Source organism: Aythya marila (genome assembly GCF_965140915.1).
Source record: "Aythya marila genome assembly, chromosome: 1".
In the NCBI taxonomy this organism is placed as follows: Eukaryota; Metazoa; Chordata; class Aves; order Anseriformes; family Anatidae; genus Aythya; species Aythya marila.
The window spans coordinates 57,366,868-57,388,674 of record NC_139042.1 but is presented as its reverse complement, the minus strand read 5'-3'; the positions used below and the strand labels follow the sequence as shown (position 1 = coordinate 57,388,674).

Sequence of the window (21,807 nt, the reverse complement as noted above, 5' to 3'; positions counted from 1 at the left end):
TAATCTCCTGTAAAGGCTCTTTAAAGGAAGGATTTACACACTGTAGTGGGCATGAGGAAAGATGAGATTTAACACCACAACTTTTAAATACAAAACTTGAGACTGTGGTAAATCTTCAAATGATTGGTTGATCTTGTAAGACACCGTTCAAAGCTGCAATTGAAAGACATTGGAAATATTCATTACACGTCCCACAGATATAATACTGAGACTTGTGGCAGTTATTACTGCTGACAATTTAGCACATAAAAGTCAAGAAAGCATCAGAAATACATTTCTTCTGTGTATAAAACTAACAACAAGATGAATTTAGCAATTCTTTAGGGATGAAATCTGATATTTTAACTTTCTCTAAAAATATAATTCATGCAGGTACTGGCAGCTGCTAACATGGAAATTATTGAAAAGAGAACAAGCTACAGAAGAGCTGATACTGTTGCCCCCATGCAACTCTTTTTCAGACAGACAGTTTGGAAGGTCTGACTTTCATCCTGCCTTTCCTCATTGCCTTATACAACGTGATGTTCAAACTAGGGAAATTAGAAAGCACCTCTAAGTCAAATAGTGTCTGAAATCTGCCCACAAATTGGTTCTCCTTGTCCAACCTAAATTTCATAGCCCACAGAATAACAGTGTCATTCTTGCACAAGTGATCAAAAGTTAGCAGGAGCTCATCCAGGAAGGGATGATGGTAAACTACATCAGCAGCCATAATGTAGTCAAAGTGACACGAAGCTCTGGGAAAGTTCTTTTCCAGATCAATGCCCCAAGACAACTCCTTCACACAAGGCCGGTGCTTGCTTTTCAGTTTTGTATTTTGGAGAACGTTGTGCTGAAGGTTTCCCAGCAGTTCTGGCAAATCAGTGGCAGTCACAAGTGCACCTGTGAAACGGAGAAAACAAATGTAATCTTTGAATATACTCCAATATTGAGTAAAAGCCCATTCTCAAAACACACAGCACGAGGAACTGATTTTAGTTGGTAGCTCTCACTGGGGGAAACAGAACACTGTAACAGCTCCCAGTAGCTCTTAGACATCATGCTTAAAATAAATATTTGGTTTACAGTAGTTATACTCTACAGTTTGCCATCTAAATGCAGCTGGGCATGGTTGTGGAGAAATCAAATACTATCTGTGTCTTGATATCATTTTGGTTAGAAGTACGTTGAGAGATTAGGGATTGAAGATTGCCAGTTACTAACTCCAGAATGAACATGAGATCTAGGTATTGCCTTAGGTTCTTTCCCTTCAACAAAAAAAGAAGCTTTCTCAGACTATTGAAAGCTAAAATTCAGTTAAAATGCAGGACTTGCTGATTTGGATTACTCTACACAAAGATCAGGCTGCTATGAGAGAAAATGCAACAGTGTCTGTAGCAGAAAACTCAAGGATCAGTTGCTCAAAGGCAATGCTGAACACAAATGCAAAGGAAGTGAGCTGGCATCAAAGAGATGTTCGATCAATGGAAGGTGATGCATTGGTCATGCCTGCATCTGGCTTCATCCTGTTGCTTCTGACATCTTGTCAGGTCACTAATTTCTTATTTTGGTCCCCTGCTTGACATTGCTAATGGCAACATCATCTACAGGGACCTGCCTTTACTGCACCCATGAATTTACAGTTTTACAGCTGAAAATAACAGAACAGGTTTCCAAGCAACCCTGCTGGAATTCACTTTTTCTTTCTCTTAGATTTCAAACAGTTGTGTTTTAGAGGAACTGAGCCCTCCAGTATTCATATTAGAGGTGTTTCCAAGAGCACAGGAGCAATGGTATATACTCACCCAATAAACTGGCTACTATGGAGACCAACCCAGTTCCAGCTCCAATTTCAATCACATTTTTGTCAACCAAATTGTATTGTTTAGAATTGGTTTCCAAAAAATAACACAGAACAAGAGCCTGCAGGGGAGGGAATCCATGAATATACTGAACAAATAAATGAAATAAAAACCTTCACTAAATATGCACAGTAATTTATAAGCATGCAAAAAATGTTTTGTAATTTCATGCCTTCTCAAATGAGCAATATTCATTCAAACCTTGTCCTGAAAGGATCACGACTCACTATGATCTTTGAGCTCTATAGGCTGACAAAATAAATGCTGCTACATGCTTCAATATAGGCTTGCAAAGCATTACAGCCAGAAGGAATGACTGCAATTATCTAATCTGTCACGCTGCATAACATGAGCTGTAAAATTCCAGTCAGCAATTCCTGCTTATAACTGCACTTACTTCTGGTTGAGTTAAAACGTGTCCTTCACAAAGACTTCTTGATATAAGTACTGCTTGTGAGAGAAAATCCACAAGTCTTGATAGACTTTTCCAATAGGTAATTATTACTAACAATAATTAATTACCATAATGATTCAAAAGGGGCCAATAGATTTACCCCTATGCTTTCAGTTCAGTTTTAATGTGTGCTTTGTTAAGCATAACAAATCTTTCTAGCAAACAAAACCACTTAGCACTCTACAACTGATTCCTTACATATGCATTCATAAACTGTGATTAAGAATCTTCTCCAGCTTTTCTGTCCTGTCTCACACTGACCAGTGTAGAAATACCAATCACTACTTTCATTCCTCTCACAAAGATAGTTTCCAGCTTCTCCCACTTATTGTTTCCCACACTTGGAAAATTTCATAGTCTCCATTGACAAATATGTGTTTTGGTTGCCACATCATCTGGCAGTACAGATGACCACTTGGGAAGACAACTATAAGTGGTTCAGTTTGGCACTCCAAAATTAAGCTCTTAAACAGAATATTTCTTATTCTTTAACAGAATAAGAAATAGAAGGAAAGCAGCAGAAGGAATATTGATTCAGTAAGTGTTAGAAATTCAAACTTTTTGCTTTCCACCTCAACTCAGACCAAAAATCAATGTCTTTTATATGAACTTGCAGATATCTCGTAATCAGCAAAGCTGTGAAATAGAAATAAGCTTGTGAGCACAAGGTTCCTACAAATTGTATCTGACGATTGCCTGACTTTCTAAAACACATCCTATTAAGATTTCTTGTTAGTTCCATATATTAGGAATACCATTTTTTCTCTCAGTGTCTTGCCATATTCTGCTGTTACAGAACCTATGTAACCCAACTTCCTTTCCATGAATCATGCAGAAGCTTTATTTTCTTTAAAGTTTCTGCCTTCTTGACACATCTGGTTGACATTTTTCAGATTTCAAATAGTTCAGGGTGGAAGAGGAAGGGAGAATTTGAAGAGACAGAGAGGAATTGCCTTCCTTCCACAGCAAAACTAACTAAACTTTCACAGAAAAAAAAAATAAAATAAAATAAAAATAAACATAAAACATGCTTTTCATGCTTTTCAGTACAGCCCTTGAGATGCTGTACTGAATGAGAATGTTTGACAGTCAGCCAACCTTGCCTTGAAGACATGCACTGAGGCTGCTAAGAGATACTGTGTAAATGACTTGTCCAGTTCTGCTAAGAGAAGGAAAAGTGTTTGGAATTCAAAGCAGCAGGTTATGCTAACTCTTTGGCAGAATTATGGCCATACTTCTCAAAAATAGTACAGTGTCACAGGCTGATACTGTAGGGACAACAATGAAGCCTCTTGGGTTTTAGTCCCCTCCATCTTACAGGAGCTCCCAGAGATCCTTCCCATTTCAGAGTTCTCTGACTACTACAAGTGTCAATAGTGTATCATGGCACCTCCCTGGCTGCAGCAGTTTTTTTTCACTCTTAATTCTTTTAAATTAGCTATTCAAAGACTATTAGCTGTATTGCACCTGTTCAAAACCTTAGAGAATGTTCTTTCTGTGGTAGATATGTTGATAGTTCTTATATCTTTAAGGTCCCCTCCAAACTAAATCATTCTACGATTCTATGATATCAAGAGCCATGAGTGATATTTCCTGAAGACAAGGGTTCACTCCCACACAGATGTCTTGCTGTTTATGAAAATGGAAGCTCTGAGTGAATCTCTTCCCATGGCCGCCTATTCACAGGGTAAATTTGTTTTTCATGTGAGTAGGTCGAATAGCTTGTGTGAGTGTTAATACCTTGTGAGCTCACATCACAACTGTTTCTGCAACCTAGATCTGCTTGCTATATAGCCAAATATTTAAGAAATGTTCAGAAATGTAATTATCTCAGGACCACCATATTTCCTTCAAAGTTTGCTTCTAATTGGCCAGAGGGATCAAAAGTTTTTGGCAGAAGAGGGAAGGGACATCAGAGCACACATCTAATGTGACAGGGGCACAACCAAGAAATAATCATTTAAGCTTTGAGAACCAAGAATACACAGAAAACCAAGAATACATGGGAAACAAGGCTAAATTCGGGTTTGGGGGCTGCAGAATGGAGACAGAGAAAGCCTAGAAACTTTTCCTTGGTTTCACGACATGCAACAAAACATTTATCATGAAAAATAAATAAATAAATAAATAAAAAGTACTAGAATACTCCAAAACTGAAAAATAACAATACAATGTAAATTTTGTACCGATGGCCAGACAACTGCCCCGTAACAGTCAGTGGCTTCTGTAATCCTTATCTCATGGCCAGCAAAGTGAAAGCCTTCCCAGGCCTTATGAGTTATAACAGTAGGAAAAAAACGTCTTCTCATGATTTCTGCAACTATCTGTTCATCTTCTTTTTCCCCTGAAAGCACAAATACAAAAGGTCAAATGGACTGAGAGGGCTGATAATGAAACTACCAATTTATATTTAAAAGCTGATCTGGAAGCAGGAATTTGAATTATGTTCGTGAATAAAAATGCATTGTACCATTAATGTTTAACATGATACATGGGAAGTCTCCTGAATTCCAATTGAAGTTTACAGTTTATGACTACATAAAGCAATCTTTTCCTGTTTTGCTGAAGAAGCCAAGTTCAGAAAAAGTGAAGAAAAGAAGTGGAATGTTACCATATATTGCTTTCCAATTCAGCAATCCAACAGAAATTCTTTTAACTTTTTTCCATTTTAAGAACAGCCAGCCACCTGAATATTTATTCTCATGGTCTCATGCGCCTGCACTTTATTATTATTATTATTATTATTATTATTATTATTATTATTATTATTATTATTATTATTATTATTATTATTATTATTATCCATATCCATTTATTGTTCATTTTCCCCACATTATGGTTCTTTTTAACAGTAAACAAAAGGAACCACAATATCATTTAAAAGTCTGTCACAAGATCCTAGCAACACAAATTATGACAGACAGGAGAAAAAGCACTACTGTTGTCAGGAAAGCTTATCCACCCACCCAAAACGGAGCCTTGTAAAAGGGATTCTTTCCAGTTGGCTTGATATCCTGAATGCCATCCTTGTTGCTATGTGAAGGATATTTATGATAGCTAACATAATCCAGGACAAATCTTTTACAGGAGAGGATTCATTCGTTTTTAGCTAAATACCAAGCCAGCTTCAGTTTTGCCATCATCCCACAAAGCCACACCACCACAATGTTGTAAATAACATGTAAATGAAGCTCTCCAAAGCATTTTCTTAACAAACTATAGAATCATTCCAAGTTTTCATAGTAAATTTGCTTTCACAGCCAAATACGATCTCTTGGCAAATTAGCTAAAGCAAAACATGTTTACAAGCTGCACCTCCTAGAAAGCATGCTAGAGATTTGACAACTGGGTTACCATCTTTTCCAAACCAGAGTTCCTTTATCAAGCCCCCAGTTACCATTCAAATCACAGATATCAACATCTGGATAACGTAGCACAGAAACAGCAGACCCACTGGCTATTAAAATTAAAACATTTGATTTATCATCAGCATAAAAAACCTTGGTCTACCATCCATCAGTAAATTTATAGAAACCACTCAGTATGGCATGGATGGCAGCTGTTGGCACTACAGATGATTCCACTCATTTTCTTCCCCCTCAAATCACTGTAGTCATGAGACATAATCCAGTGCTGTCATTTGCTCTGCCATATGTTTTGGTATTTTTATTGCCATAACCATTGAAGAGAGACAACTCTCTCTCTCACCCTCTTTCCTGGAAGTTTTGGGTTTTCTTGTGTGTCTTTGTTTGTTTGTTTTTGTTTTTTAATAAATAAATAAAGCAATGGTATTCCGATAAATGACTGGGAAAAAATACTAGTCATGGGATACAGCAAAATTAAAAATAAGATTATATATATACTACTAGAAAGAATGTTATACAATATAATTTTATAAAGGTAACATAAATAGCCTTAACATTGAAACTATGATATTTTAAGATGTCAGGAACTAAGTAGTATGTGGCCAGCACATTACATCTTCTGCAAGCCTTTAATGTTGAGAGAAAGTGCATATGTCATTGTGCCTGCCAGCAGGAAACTATACAAACATGAGTGAAGTGCCAGAGAAATGCTGCTCTGGGGCCAAATTCATCTTTTCTTATGAAAAAATAATATGAGGTTTTCTTATTACAAATATCATAAGTGTATTTAATTTACCATCCTGTGTCCAGGCATACTAGATCTAGACTGCTTTTAATCTTCTCTGACTGCTTAGAGCAGTCTGATCTTGTTCTGTGATCAGCACTAGCTATGAAAGTAAAAAGCTATTTCTTCTCTTACCTCTCAATTTTTTATTTATTTATTTTTTTTATTCTTCTTCCATTTACATCTGTTTTGGATTCAGTTTTATTGAGAAACCCTAACTTATTAAGCCTCAACTTACAAAGCTCCTGCCAAAAGATCTATAAAACTTTAGAATTATTACAGCTACCCCTCCAGTGTTCAATAAATATTTCCCGTTTATTTTTTTTTTATACTGTCAGTAATCTTTCTACTTAAGGTTTCCACAGCACTTACACTATTAAGAGTTTGTAAGCCACTGCTCCCTACCCAGGATAAGCTGTCCACACTCCCAAAAGAAGACTCCCAAATCCACAAATTAATAGCATCACTTAAATCTTTGGTCATCTTATTCCTTTGGTATTTCCACAGGTGAGATATCTGGAGAAGTTTATGTAACAGTTACAATTCCTCCTCCTGTATTCCCCCTCCCTTTTTTTTTTTTTCCTTCCCTTCAGGAAGATATTACAAGAAGGGCTGGAAAATGAGGACCCAGGAAACTACAGGCCTTGTTTGTCTGACCTCAGTGTCAGGGAAGCTCATGGAGCAGATGATCCTGAGTGCCATTACGCAGCACTTCCAGGGCAAGCAGGCGATCAGGCTCAGTCAGCATGGGTTTATCAAAAGCAGGTCCTGCTTGTTGAACCTAATCTCCTTCTGTGACAAGATGACATCTCAGTGGATGAGGGAAAGGCTGTGGATGTGGTCTACCTAGACTTCAATATGGCTTTTGACACCGTTTCACACAGCATTCTCCTTGAGAAACTGGCTGCTCATGGCTTGGACTGGTGTATGCTTCATTGGGTTAAAAACTGGCTGGATAGCCAGGCCCAAGGAGTCGTGGTGAATGGAGTTAAATGCAGTTGGAAGCCGGTCACCAGTGGTGTCCCCCGGGCTCATATTTGAACCAGTTCTCTGCAGTATCTTTATCAATGATCTGGACAAGGGGATTGAGTGCACCCTCAGTAAGCTTGCACACGACACCAAGTTAGGCACAAGGGTTGATATGCTTGAGGGTAAGAAGGCTCTGAAGAGGAATGTGGATGGGCTGGACTGATTGGCTGAGGTCAACTTCATGAGGTTCAACAAGGCCTAGTACAAGGTCCTGCACTTGGGGCACAACAACCCCAGGCAATGATGCAGGCTGTAAAGCTGCCCAGCAGAAAGGAACCTGGGTATATTGGTCAATAGTCAGATGAGTATGAGCCAGCAGTGTGCTCAGGTAGCCAAGAAGGCCAACAGCATCCTGGCTTGTATCAGAAATAACATGGCCAGTAGGACTATCGACCAACCGATGTCATCTACCCGGATTTCTCTAAGGCCTTTGACATGGTTTCACATGACATCCTGGTCTCCAGATTGGAGAGATATGGATTTCATGGGTGGACCATTCAGTGGGTAAGGAATTGGCTTGAAAATCACACACAGAGAGTGGTGATCAATGACTCTATGTCCAAGTGGAGGCTGGTGATGAGCGGTGTCCCTCAGGTGTCTGTCCTGGGACCAGTACTGTTTAATATTTTTATCAATGATGTAGACAGTGGCATTGAGTGCACCCTCAGCAAGTTCGCAGATGAAACCAAGCTGAGTGGTGTGGTTGATGAAGAAGGAAGGGACGCCATCCAAAGGGACCTGGGCAAGCTTGAGAATTGGGCCCACGTGAACCTAATGAGGCTCAACAAGTCTAAATGCAGGGTGCTGCACCTGGGCAAGGGCAATCCCAGACACGAGCACAGACTGGAGAAGAACTCACTGAGAGCAGCCCTGCAGAGAAGGACTTGGGGGTTCTGGTGGATGAAAAGCTCGACTTGAGTTGAAGTGCATGCTTGCAGCCTGGAAGGCCAACTGTATTCTGGGCTGCAGCAACAGAGGAGTGGTCAGCAGGGTGAGGGAAGTGATTGTTCTCCTCTACTCTGCCCTTGTGAGGCCTCATTTGGGAATAATGTGTCCAGGTCTGGAGGCCCCAGCACAAGAAGGATGTGGAGCTGTTAGAATGGGCCCAGAGGAGGGCCACAAAGATGATCAAGAGCCTGGAGCACCTCTCCTATGAAGAAAGGCTGAGAGAGCTAGTGACATGCAACCTACAGAAGAAAAGGCTCCGGGGTGACCTCTTTGCAGCTTTTCAGTACTTAAAGGGGACTTAAAATAAAAAAAATGGAGAGCAACTCTTTGCTCAATCATATAGTGACAGGAAAAAGGGGAACGTTTTTAAACTAAAAGTAGGGAGATTTAGATTAAAGGTTAGGAGGAAATTCTTCACTGTGAGAGTGGTGAGGCGCTGGAACAGGTTCCCCAGAGAAGTTGTGGATGCCACACCCCTAGAGATGTTCAAAGCCAGGTTAAAAGAGGCTCTGAGCAACCCGATCTAGTGGATGGCATCCCTGCTTATGGCAGGGGGTATGGAACTAGATGATCTTTAAGGTCCCTTCCAACCTGAGCCATTCTATGATTCGATGACAAGGGAAATGTTTGTCCCCTTGTAGTCAGCTCTGGTAGGGCCTTACCTCAAATACTGTGCTTAGTTTTGGGCCCCTCACTATGAGAAGCACATCGAGGTGCTGGAGTGTGTCTAAAGAAGGGCAATGAAGCTGGTGAAGTGCCTACAGAACAAGTCTTATGAGGAGTGGCTGGGAGCTGGGGTTGTATAGCTTGGATAAGAGAAGTCTCAGGGGAAACATTATTGTACTCTACAGCTACCTTAAATGAAGTTGTAGAGAGGTGGGAACTGGGATCTTCTCTCAAGCACCATGTGATAAAATGAGAGGCAATGTTTTCAAGTGGCACCAGGGGAGGTTAGGGTTGGATATTAGGAGAAATTTCTCCACGGAAAGGGCTGTTAGGCATTGGAATAGGCTGCCCGGGGAAGTGGTTGAGTCACCACCGCTGGAGGTTTTCAAGAAACTTAGATTTAGAAACTTAGATTTAGAACTTAGTGGCATCGTTTAATGGTAGACTTTAGTACTACGTTAAAGGTTGGACTAGATGATCTTAGAGGCCTTTTCCAACCTGAATAATTCCACAATACTATTCTGGAAAATCAAGAAGAGTATTTGTTTCATCAGAGACATACGGAAGACAGGCCCTCATGAGAAATTTAATCAGGACCAGGAGACTAATTACAAAATCTTTAGTTGGATTTGGTTACTTTCACATAAGTCTCCCTTCACACTCCAAAAAGCATTCTTCTATTTTCTGCATTTTTTGTATAACTGCTTGCAGAGCAGTCATAACAGAAAAATAACAAACTAGCAGAACATGTTTTGTGAAAGAAGAAAATTGTTATCAGTGTAGGCAGAATCCAAGTACAATGAAGTCTTTTAATACCTGTAAACATTGAGAACGTTCTGCTGGTTCTACTTTGACCAAACTTGGTACTAGATGTAAATAGCAGATAGGAAGTTACTCTCCTGGAATTGTTCATCTGTGTTAGTCCTTATTCACTTGTTCAGGAAGGTAACTGGAGTAATGACTCAATGATTTTAATGATATTTAAAGATTGCAAGAGCTGAGTCATCAGTGGAAAAGGTCAGATGAGAAAAGGAGCCTTTTCTGACCCAACTCCCAATTTCCAGCAATATTACTCGAGCACCCATAACAAAATATTGGAATATAAAAGTCAGCTAGGACTGGTTCCTTCCTTCTTCATTTACCTGGATTTGAGTGGGTTGCCCTCACTCTTCCATTGTGATTTGGAGAGGCACGGTGTTTATAGAGGCACTGTATAAACATAGAATGATTTTCTTCAGTCTATTCATCTCTTTGCTTATGAATATAAGCACAGAAACCACTGGAATTCCACCTATTTACATTTAGAAGAGACAGTTTGACCCTATTCATTTAACACAGGGAGACTCAGATAATTTTTGTTAATGAAACAAATAGCACACCTCTGGCCTTGAATTGTTCAATTGTTCTTGTTCACAAAGAAATTCCTGTCTATAGATGCCCCAAATCCTTCTTGAAACAGGATCTGAACTTCATAGTTTCATAAGACTTTCTGCCTAATAGGTTAATGACTTAGAGAGTCCTTGAAAATATTTCAGGTATGTTTATCATAGAAGTCTAATGTCTTTGGAGCATGTTCTTTGAACACCCTTGATTTTCAGTTGATATGAGGGCAGAAGGAGAATCTCACACTGTTGACATACAATCTTGCGCTACATCAAAGACACCATTAAGAAAACAGTGTAAACATCATTCTCAAAGGCAAAGCAATCATCATTATTATAACCGAAATGCGAACACAGTTTTCCAAAGAGACATAATAAATCATGTGGAAGACGGGAGTTCTGAAGTTAGTGGCAGGTTGGTTACAGAAATGCGTGACAAGCCTCAGAATCTCATGCAGGGAACCAGAGAATTTTGCTGACACATTCAAATGTCAGACAAAATGTTTCATACTTGCAGAAAAACTAAAGAAAGAAAAGGACATGATTTTTGCTGAAACTGAGATGGAGAAGCGGGGAAGGGAATGCAGAGAGAGACAACAAAAATGTAGTCTAGGTCAGAATGAAACAAGCTGCAAATTACAGTATCTTTTTCTTTATCAATGAAGGAAATTACAAGAATGGGCCTTAGGCTAACTTTATCTGAACACTGTTTACTTGGAATGAGTAGAAATAGTACTTGTTTAGAAATATGGTACGTAATCATCTATTCTGTTTACACCACTTTTACATAAAAATTGTACTTGGGTAGTACACGGCTCCATTAGGAAACAGTAATCTTAAAATTCAGTTTACAAATGGTACCCTCCATCAATTATTAGCATACGTTAAATCTCCGCATAAAGAATGATACTTAATTTAATGCATTCTGCACTGAATAAAAAGGAAGCAAAGGCAACACCATTAAATGGTACTTAAAATGCAGGAAAAGCAGCAAAGACAAAGGGGCCGAATTAGAATTAAATATATATTGATACCATTTGTCTAGATATCTGAATTACAATGTGGCTTTAAAACAAATGGAAGTAAAATGACATTTCCATATGGAAGCTGTGAAGACTATACTAGCAGTCAATATCTCAATTCTCCAACTCACTCACAAATAGCGCACAGAGCATCAAAACATCCTCTGAGTACTTTGTTAATGGATTAGGACAGCATTAATCTGTAAACGAATAGTTTCTTCCAGTGAGTTACCAAAAACAATTTACAGAGGGGAAAAATCATAGATTAGTTTATTTTAAGTGCTGGCCTGACCCTATATACTTTCTTAAGGTTAAATGGTGTCACAGCCCAAGGTGGTAAGTGTGTATGCAAAGGAAATAAGACCCAACCATCTTCTGCTTCTCTCCTGCTTTGATGGATCCTCTCCAACTGGCAAAAGGGATGAAATCCAAGCCTTCAGCATGAACTTGACCTGACAAAGTTCAGCCCTACAGCAACACATTCTCCCCCTCTTCAGAAGCAATATGCTCTCACCTGTAGAGATCAGATTTAAGATTTAGCATTTTGAACTGTATTTAACAAGTATCTTGACAACCTTGTATCAACAGCTGTGATTAACCACATACATGGTTACTCTAAGACTTCTCAGCAATTGTCTCTGAGTTTGATGAACACAGGAGGATACCTGCACTGACATACCTGGTACAAAGTACCAGGAATTCATGGTAGCCAGGCTTCCTCAGAACTCTCCAGCATGGACACACACAGCTGGAGACATCCAAAGTAAAAATTCCAGATGTATTTCATATATATAGCATATACATTACATGTGTGTGTGCACATATATGTTACATGAATATATAAAAATATAAAATAGCTATCTATATATCCCAGTGCCAAGAAGACACCCACAGAAAGATCAGTAAGAGCAGAACTGCAACTAGTTCCACAACTGTAAGAGATGACTGGAGAAGAGTAACCTCATTATAATGATGGGAAACCTCAAAATGTAGCCCTGTGAATTCATCTTGGTATTTCCAATGGCTCAGAAGAACTTTACCCCAAATGTACACTAGCTCCCACATCTAAGGGGCTCTGAAGCCTCCTATTTTTTACTGAGCTACTGATATCTCAGGATCAAAGCCCTGGTCTCATAAACATTACAGATAGCTCCATGGAAACATACACAGTCCTGAATCACAGAACAGTCCCCAAATTCCAGGTGACAGCACTTAAGTATCTTCATTTCCTTCCATCTATTTCACTCCATTCCATTTAAGCCTAAGGACCCTTAAAGGAAAGAGACAGGAGGGAAATTTAACCATGCCCTTCTTAAGTCAGATGTAACCTTGACCTTTCTAAGAACATAAAGCAAAGTACTGTTCCAGAAGATTCACTTATCTAAACTACATTATTATTTTTTTCCTGTTTTCATCCCTACTTACAAAGACAGCAATGATCGGGTAACTGAGTATAGGTATTCCAGTACGTTCATTCCATGCTCAACCTGCTGAAGTGATGGCAATGACAAGGTATATTATATCGATTAATCTGAGATATTACGTCAGTGTAATATAATGCTTGAAACTTCATACTTTGAAATGCAGAAATACAAAACTGCCACCCACGGGCAGCCTCATCTCAGCCAAGAGAGAAAATGCACTTTGTACATGGAGACAAGAACAGGAGAGGGGTATACTCTCTAGGAGCTAGTCTATGTATTTATCCAGGTTTGAGAGGTGCCTTTTCAACATGAAATTTACACCACTGATATCCCAGCCTCATGTAAGTCACAGGACATCTAAAGCCATTAGAAGGCTGCAAATAGAAGTACTGTAGGCAGACTCATGAACACATAATGAATTCAAATGTGCTAAGTACTTCCCTTATTACTTAACCGTGTTTGTCCATCATCAAAAACATCTTCAGGTCTATGGTCAGCAGCTATTTACTTGATAAAGATAAGTAAATGATTTCCCTTTGACTACAGAAGCAGGCTGTTTTCTTAAGTTGCATGGTTTAACATATATTATAAAAGGCTGACAATTTCCTAATAGGTAGGAAGGATCTGGATGAGTAATTTAGATACCATAAACTGTTGTCTAACCTAACCTTCCACATCTCTTACCTTGCCTTTTCAAAATGGCTTTGTGCAGTTGGAGTTCCTATTTTCTTCCAAAAACATGCCAGAAGACTCCATATACCATGGACAGTGGAAGAGAAAGGACTCCAGCAAAATACCTGCCAATTTTCCCCAGCAATAACTCTGGGTTTCTAAAAAATTTCTTTGAAGAAAGAGCTGAAAGTAACCTAAAAATATCAATGCATGAAAACATATGACATTTTTGTGAGGTAGTTGAGAAATATTTTATTTATTGTTGAAACACAACTACTATTAAGGGGAAAGATGTGAAAACCAAAGATGGGCATATGGCTGAGAGGGAAGAATATATTACAGATTTTTCTAAACAGTTGATTCATGCTTTGATTACTTGAGCGTTGCCACCAACTTCTGTTCTACCCACAGACATGAAAGTTTCTGTTAAAGTTTACTAATGCCTTCATTATAAGCGGGTTTACTTGCTGGGGGAAAAGAAAAGGAACAGAGAAGTTTTAAATCGAATTACTATAGCTTGTGTTTACTGTACTATGTGAATGCTGTTACTTTCAGACAAAAGAGCTTATAGACAAGTTTCTGGAAGACAGCAAAAGTGTGAATTCATTGAAAAGGTATTTTTAACATCATAGAATCATTGAATATCCCAAGTTGGAAGGGACCCACAAGAATCATTGAGTCCAACTCATGAGTCCCCAAAGGACCACCCAAAAAAATCAGACCATGTGTCTGAAAGCATTGTCCAAACTGAACTCCACCAGGCTTGGTGCTGTGACCACTGTCCTGGGAAGCCTGTTTCAGTGCCCAACCACCCTCTTGGTGAAGAACCTTTTCTGATATACATCCCAACCCTCCCCTGCCCCAGCTCCATGCCGTTCCCTCGGGTCCTGTCGCTGTCCCCAGAGAGCAGAGCTCAGCGCCTGTCCCTCTGCTCCCCTCGTGAGGGAGCTGCAGGCCGCCATGAGGCCTCCCCTCAGCCTGCTCTGCTCTGGGCTGAACAAACCAAGGGATTTCAGCTGCTCTTCATATACCTTGCCCTCTAGACCCTTCACCATCTTTGTAGACCTCCTTTGGGCACTCTCTAACAATTTTATGTCTTTCTTATACTGGAGCACACAAAACTGCACACTGAACTTGAGGTGAGACCACACCAGCACAGAGCAGAGAGGGACAATCCCTTCCCTTGACAGGCTAGCAATGCCGTGTTTGATGCACCCCAGGATGTGGCTGGCCCTCATGGCTGCCAGGGCACTCTGCTGGCTCATAAAAAAAAAGTTAACTAATGGTGTTACTTCCAAACATACTACACATATATATATACATATATATATACACACATACACACACGTGTGTGTATATATATAAATGTTTTTTGATATTAGAATTAGAGATTTTGTTTGTTTGTTCAATACAGATATATAGTTTAAAGCTAAAAAAGAGGGGGATGAAAGAAGGGAAGGTAGGTAGTAGTAAGAAAGTCCTTAAACATAATATAAATAGGCTGACTTTTTAACCAGCACTGTTAATTGCAAAGTCCTCTATATAAAGAATGGTTTAGCATTTGAAGCACTCAAAAAAAAAAAAAAAAAAAAAAAAAGAGAGAAATTGAGTTTTGGGCCTTCTTCAGAAGGATTCAAATTCACACCTGGCTACCCTGCAGAATCAGATGGATCCCCTTCCTTCCACCACCATTAAAGGTGGGCCATAATGAAAAGAAGACTGCAAGATTCATGGACAGAAGGACCACAAACAAGAAAAAGCCCAGCTACAAACTGGACACTCAGCTGTGAAAAAGCAGGCTTGGGCTCTATGCTCTGCTCTCAGGATGTTTTTCCTATTTCATAGCAAAGTCTTTGAAGTCAGTGGAAAATGGTCAGCAAAAGTGGAAGAGAAAGTGTCCTTAGAAGTAACCCAGGAAGTGGGAACAAGACACTAAGTCACTCCCTCTTCCCAGCTGAATATCTTAACTTCTAAGTTACAGGGTTAAGCTGCTTCTCACTTGCCTCAATTCCAACCATGTCCCATTTAAGGCATCTTTCTGGACTTTACCCAGAGACTTGAACTGATGGCAGGAATTGCCATCAATGAGGACATCTGTCAAGCAGGGGGAGGAGACGGAGCATGTCTTTTATAAAACGCTGGAAGATATGTGAAGGTTACCAGGTCAGCATTTTCTCAGATATTTATGGATTAAAAACTGGGCCCCAGCCAAGTGAAGTGAGACGAAGTATCAAGGACAAGTACGCCTTGCAAACTCTCTCTCCTCCTTTTGTCTCAGATATAAAATTATTCTGGGGTGAATGCGAATAATACAACTGTTGCAAAGTAATTCAGGTTCCCAAGAAATGAAGGAGGCAATGGTAGAATCTGATCTCAGAAAAGTTTAGCCAAGGAGAGTAAAAGCTAGTGATCTCAAGAGAAATTGTGAGAGGAATGAAGAGAAAAGAGGCATCTAATGATGTAGGTGTGATGGAGAACAGACTGGATAAAGGCACCAGGAAAGATCAGACTGGGTGAGGACCTATCTGTAAATTGGGAACTGGTAGTAATAGGAACCATGTGCAGGAATAAGGAATTGTAACCTAAAGAACTTGTGACAAGCCAATTGAGATAACAGAAGATGGCTGGGAAGGGCAGTGAATAAAAAGGGGGTAGGGATATAGCAAATACAAAGAGCTCAGACTCTGAACATGCAGAGAAAGTGAACAAGAATCACAAAAAAAAAAAAAAAAAAAAAAAACAGATTAAGACTGGATAGGTTAAGTTAATAAAATGGAAATGGAGAATGTGGAAGAAGAAAAGAAGGAAAACAAGGAAGGCACAGGCTGAATGACTGAACAGGTAAGTGTCCATGCAGCAGGTTCAACACATTTCCCTCCAACACCTGGAATGGAATATGCCAAAGCCTGGTGTCAGATTAAACTGTGAAACTGAAAAAATGTCCCATTTTCCACTGATGTCTCCTCATTTTCTTCAACTTTTGAACTTTTGTTAAACAAAGAAGAGAACAACCCACTATTGCTATCAACACTGATAGCAATACTGATGTTACTGATGGCTGAACAGAATACATTTCTGCGTTTGATCTAAAGATTCTGCACTACCAACTGATTTTGCATTCATTGATCTGATATCCCCTAAGTCAAGTTATTTTAATAGTTCAACAGCTTAAGAAATGACATGCAGACTCACTTCTCACTGTCCTAAATCCTGCATGAAGGAAGTATCAATACTACAATTCTGAAAGCCGAGCATGCAGAAGCATAGCAATACCTGTGCAACTTTAACTCGGCCTCTTGTGTACTATAGAATACGTAATGGCAGTCATCAATATTTCAGTCTTTAATAGTTTGGCCTTAAATATTTATACCTTTAGATATTTATTCCCCCAGCAATCATGCATCATTGCATAGAATCAGCTTGAGCATTTCGTTCAAGTCAGGATAACATAATAGCAAGGGGAATTGCATTAAAAAATTATCCAGAGTAAGGCACTTGAACAAGGCTTTGTGTAACTGCAATCCATACCAAACCCTATCAGCCACCTTCTTGTGTGATGTCAGCTTTCCAGAGAATGTCACAATCAGGGGGACTTATTTTTCTTAGCACTTCAGTCATAAGATGTGTAAAGACTCAGGAAAAAGTAAACAGAAAGCCCTGCAGACAACAATAGAAACTTTCTGGAAGAAAGGACTTCCCTTGCCAGTGTACGTGAAAGAGTTGTTCTGGAAAAAGTAACATTTTTAGAGCATTTTTTTTTTTTAATTGCAAATCAATTCAATCAGCTCTCTTCTACTATTTTTTTAAATCATTTCAAGACTTACAGCACATGACAGTTACACTTTCTAAATACAGTGGGCTTATTCAGAGTATACGTATTAAATTCAAATTTGCCTCTTAACATTATAAGAATTTCAAATTAGGATGATGTTCCTTCCCTACATTTTTTCTTTAGAAGCATGAGTTTCACCTTTATTTGCATTATCTTCTCAGGTCTCCAATGACATACTGCTCTGATAAAAAATTGATTTAATTTTGTTTACAAGTCAACAGGATCAATGTTTTCATTTTTCAAAGCTTAGTTTTCCCTATTTTACAGGCACATTAACCATTATGAAATACAGAAATATCTTAACATGTATTTTTGTGTTTAATTCTATTCAATTCAGAATATATTCATTTTTTAGTACTTTTATTATTCAAAAGTAAATACGTCTAGGTAAACTAGAATTCATGTGTTGCTCTTCAAAAAACAAACCAACTTTAATTTCAGTAAGCAAATAACTAGTTCTAAGCATCGCAGTTATGCCCAAAATTTCTTTTTTCTCTGCCTGAAGGAAATTAAATATATACTAATAGAAGTCCTCTTTCAAGGAATCAACGCTTTTCAAAAAATTTACTACTCGTTCTTAATATTTGAAGACCAAAGAGCAAAAGCCAGATCACTCAGATTTAAAAAGAACAACTTTTTTGTTGGCAGGGGAGATGAGGGGGGTCACAGACGAAATAGTGAGAGTCATCACTACAGCACTGTCTCTTAAGGCCCCCAGGACCACCTTGCTTCGCTGAATAGCTGAGCCCCAAAAGCTTAGCTCTACTTGACCAGGAAACAGCTGAGATCTTAATAATAATTACAAAAAAAAAAAAAAAAAAAAAAAAAAAAAAAAAAGAACAAATAAACCCTTCTTTGGCATTCAGCTGTAGCATAACTAGATCCCATCCCAAAACAATACACTCTTGTCCTAAATGTTTTCTAATCCTGGTCACCCCTAAGGATGCGATTACTCGTGGTGCTTCAGCATCTTCAAAATATGCAGCCATGAACTCACTTCAGAAAAAAGCTGCTAACTGTCCCTGAAGTTATTTGAAGATTAGCCTTGGGGCTGTCAAGATGGAAACTGAACATGTAATAACTGATTCCACCTAACTGCCACTCCACAAACAAACCTCTTCTGAATAGCCTGATCATAGCCACAGCTTCATTCCCTGGAACTTGTCATGGGCAAATAGTTGGGGCAAGTTGCCAGTCACTGATAGAAACTGCCAGGACCAAAGTATGCTGGCACAGCAGATATTTACTACATAGCTAGAATACTACAACAGCGCTATCTATTGCATTTTCTGTACAAGTGCCATAAACACAATTCTTCAGGAAAAATGAATGAGAAGATAGCTTGTCAGCAAGATGCCTTGTTCCTTCTACTTAGCTAAGTATACCAAGAAAATATAGTGAAGTAATAATGACTTTACCTGCTTGTCCTTCTGTTTTTCTTATTAGTTCATTATGTAGATTATGTTGTGATGATGTCAAATCCATAATATGCCACAAGACATGGGACAGAAAAACAGAAGCCTGCGTACCTGGTAAAAATGAATTAAAATATTTTATTTTAATTTTTTTTCCCACATACCACTTCACACACACAGTTTATATTTGTTATGCTATAATTTGCTTATATTAACGTATAGAAACATAAATATCTGTATTCAAAGCATAAAAGAGCCAGAAGTTACAAACAAGTTTAACTGCTCTCCCCTTAGAGACGGGGAAAAAGTGAGTAAATTCAGAGGGGGATTGCATGCTTTGATAAAACTGTTTTTATGAGATTTTAACATTAGAACTAAATTAAGTCAAGTTAGTAAGCTTATAATTGTTTGAATGGGAAGGTAGCAACAAATACCTGAAGAAGAAAAATTACACTGATCTTGAATTAACTAGCCTGGAAGGGAAGGAAACAACCAGTTAATAAAAGTGGCACATGAAAATAAGTAGGAAGCAGGAGCTGTTAGCAACATGCAAAACAGAATGCATATGTGCCTGTGTATAAATAGACACAAGACTTACATACTCAGTAGAAAAAAAAATAATAGGGAAAGAATGTCACAAGGCAAAACTTAAGAAGTTGTAATACATTATGATAGCAAAAAAGAACAACATAATTTTCAGCATCTGCAGAACAGCAAAAAAAAAAAAAAGCCTCAAATTCTTGACATTTTACTACCACAAAAACACAGTTTACAGAAAAAAAAAAAAAAAAAAAAAAAAAAAACACAAGATCAAAAAAAAGGTGCTCTGAAAAATTTTAAGTCCTACACTGTAATATGGAAATTTGACTGATTTTTGCAGGACTGATTACAGGGAGAATACAGTTAATAGTGCAAAGATACAAGTAAATAAGGCAAACGGTCAATGATTATATACAGAATAAATAAAAAATAAATAAAAATTTATATATATATATATATATAAAAATAAAATAGTAAAAACATAGGCTGAATATCAAGGACACTTCCTCACAGTGCAAAGCCTTAGATAGACCTACCTCTCAAATCACGGGATGAAAGTGAACAGTAGAGAACAACCCTGTCTTATTAGGGAGGACACACGATACTCTGTTGACTTTACCCTACAAAAGGCATCCAGGTTTCACCTTATCACTGTAGTGCCAGCAGCCATTAACCTATCTGAAGGTGAAAAAATAACTTACCTGGTTTCTACACGTTACTATGGCATGTAAATACAATAGAGTATGCTTGTTTTAAGTCCATCTATGAACTTAACAATAGCAACAATATCATGTGGGAAAAAGACAAATTCGGTAGAATTCAAAATCCTTGTATCCATATTAAGAATAGCAAATAGCATTAGAAACCAGTGGGACATAAAGCAGTAAATGTTACAGACATTCATCAGCTTATCATCTACCTTGGAACTATATAAAATCAAATTTTCTTCCCATTATAAGATAAAAATAATGGGTTAATAATCAGTCCCTTTGTATTCTGAAGTACAAGCAATGTAACAGTATAAAATCACCTTTAAAGGAACACCTTTGTTTTTGATGGGTTCTATAGGAGGTTTTTTTTTTTCCTTTCTAAAATTACCCTTTAAGGTACACTCAAGTACACAACCTGTCTGCCTTAGCATATTAATTCAGGAGTACTGCCAGCAACTAAAAGCCCACAGGTACAGAAGAGCTCAGTTACTGACTTATACAAAGGTAAAATGTTACAAAGTAATTTAGAGCCAAAAGAACAAGGCAAGTCACATCTACTGTATTTCAGTCAACATTACCTGAATCTCTCCCACTAGCTTTCCAATGATGGCACTCAAAACAAACCAAAAACCAAAAATCCTTACTTGCCAGGTAGTTTCCTTCCCAGTTAGCTGCCAGGCAGTCCCTGATAGAAAAGCTCTAAAGCGTGTGGTACATATTGCCAACATCCCCACACCAGCAGCAGTAATAAATCCTGACAGCTGCAGCAGGAACACAAAGTGGGCACAGGGCACCATGGCTCTCTGACGTAAGGGGACAGAAGATTTCATAACAGCAACAGGTATCTAGTCAAGGGAGCTCCAACCAATAAAGTAACCAACTTCCACTTGATTTTTTTTTTTTTTTTTTTTTTTTTTTTGTGAAAACAAGACAGTTGCACAGTGTTGGTAACCTCTCATTGCCACTAAAAAGTAACTGAAGAGCAAAAAGTAATTCTTCAGAGACAAAGGCTTCTTCAAAGCACAAAAGGGCAACTTACCAACCAGCCGGGTGGGAATCTGTGGATACATAATCAAGCACTCTCAAAAGAATCTGAAACTGCAACAAGGTACAAAACCTGAAAAGTTGTAGTCCATTTTAAAGCCAAATATTTGATGTATAGACAGCTGTAAATGTACATAAATACACATGCATCACTCCTCTCTTGTATATACAAGATGTAGATTTGCTCAACAGATTGCAGCCAGTTACTGCCACTAGAACAGAGGTGTCCTTAAGACCTCTCTTATTTTAGATTGTCTTATCAATACAGGACAGGAGCTCTCTTACTTTACCCATTTTTTTTAGTAAAATTGGACTCCAACATCAACTGGGGTTTCTAGGTGCCATTGAAAAATAATTATTGTACAAGAATACTGAACAAGACTTAGAGAACTGAAGGTCTCTGTATTTTATCACACTCACCAAAAGAAAATAATGGGAGCTCTTCCACATTTAGAAGCTATCAAACAAACCAAGGCCTGCTCTACCTTTTAAAGTAACATTCAGCAACGCCTGAGTGATCTGCGAAATAATGCTGTAAATCAGTTGTCCAGACAAAGAAATCACTTCAAATGAGGATATCACTTCAAAAGGGATATTTTGGATAAAAGGGATATTCTGGGCCTAACAAATTGTTTCTCTCACAAATGAATCCGACATGAGTGCTGCAGCCAGTGGATCT

The 21,807-nt window shown here is 38.4% G+C and overlaps 1 protein-coding gene across 1 annotated transcript; it reads right to left on the bottom strand.

The window, feature by feature from the left end:
* Nucleotides 1-222: 222 nt before the first annotated feature.
* LOC309875052 (protein-lysine methyltransferase METTL21E-like) lies at nt 223-20,783 on the bottom strand. Its single transcript, XM_082754033.1, has 6 exons — nt 20,729-20,783; nt 19,269-19,307; nt 18,838-18,948; nt 4,482-4,639; nt 1,785-1,902; nt 223-882 (listed from the first exon to the last, which is right to left on the bottom strand). Exons 3-6 carry the CDS (start codon nt 18,902-18,904, stop codon nt 458-460), a joined length of 768 nt encoding a protein of 255 aa, XP_082610159.1. The 5' UTR covers nt 18,905-18,948; nt 19,269-19,307; nt 20,729-20,783; the 3' UTR covers nt 223-457.
* Between the last annotated feature and the right edge of the window lie 1,024 nt (nt 20,784-21,807).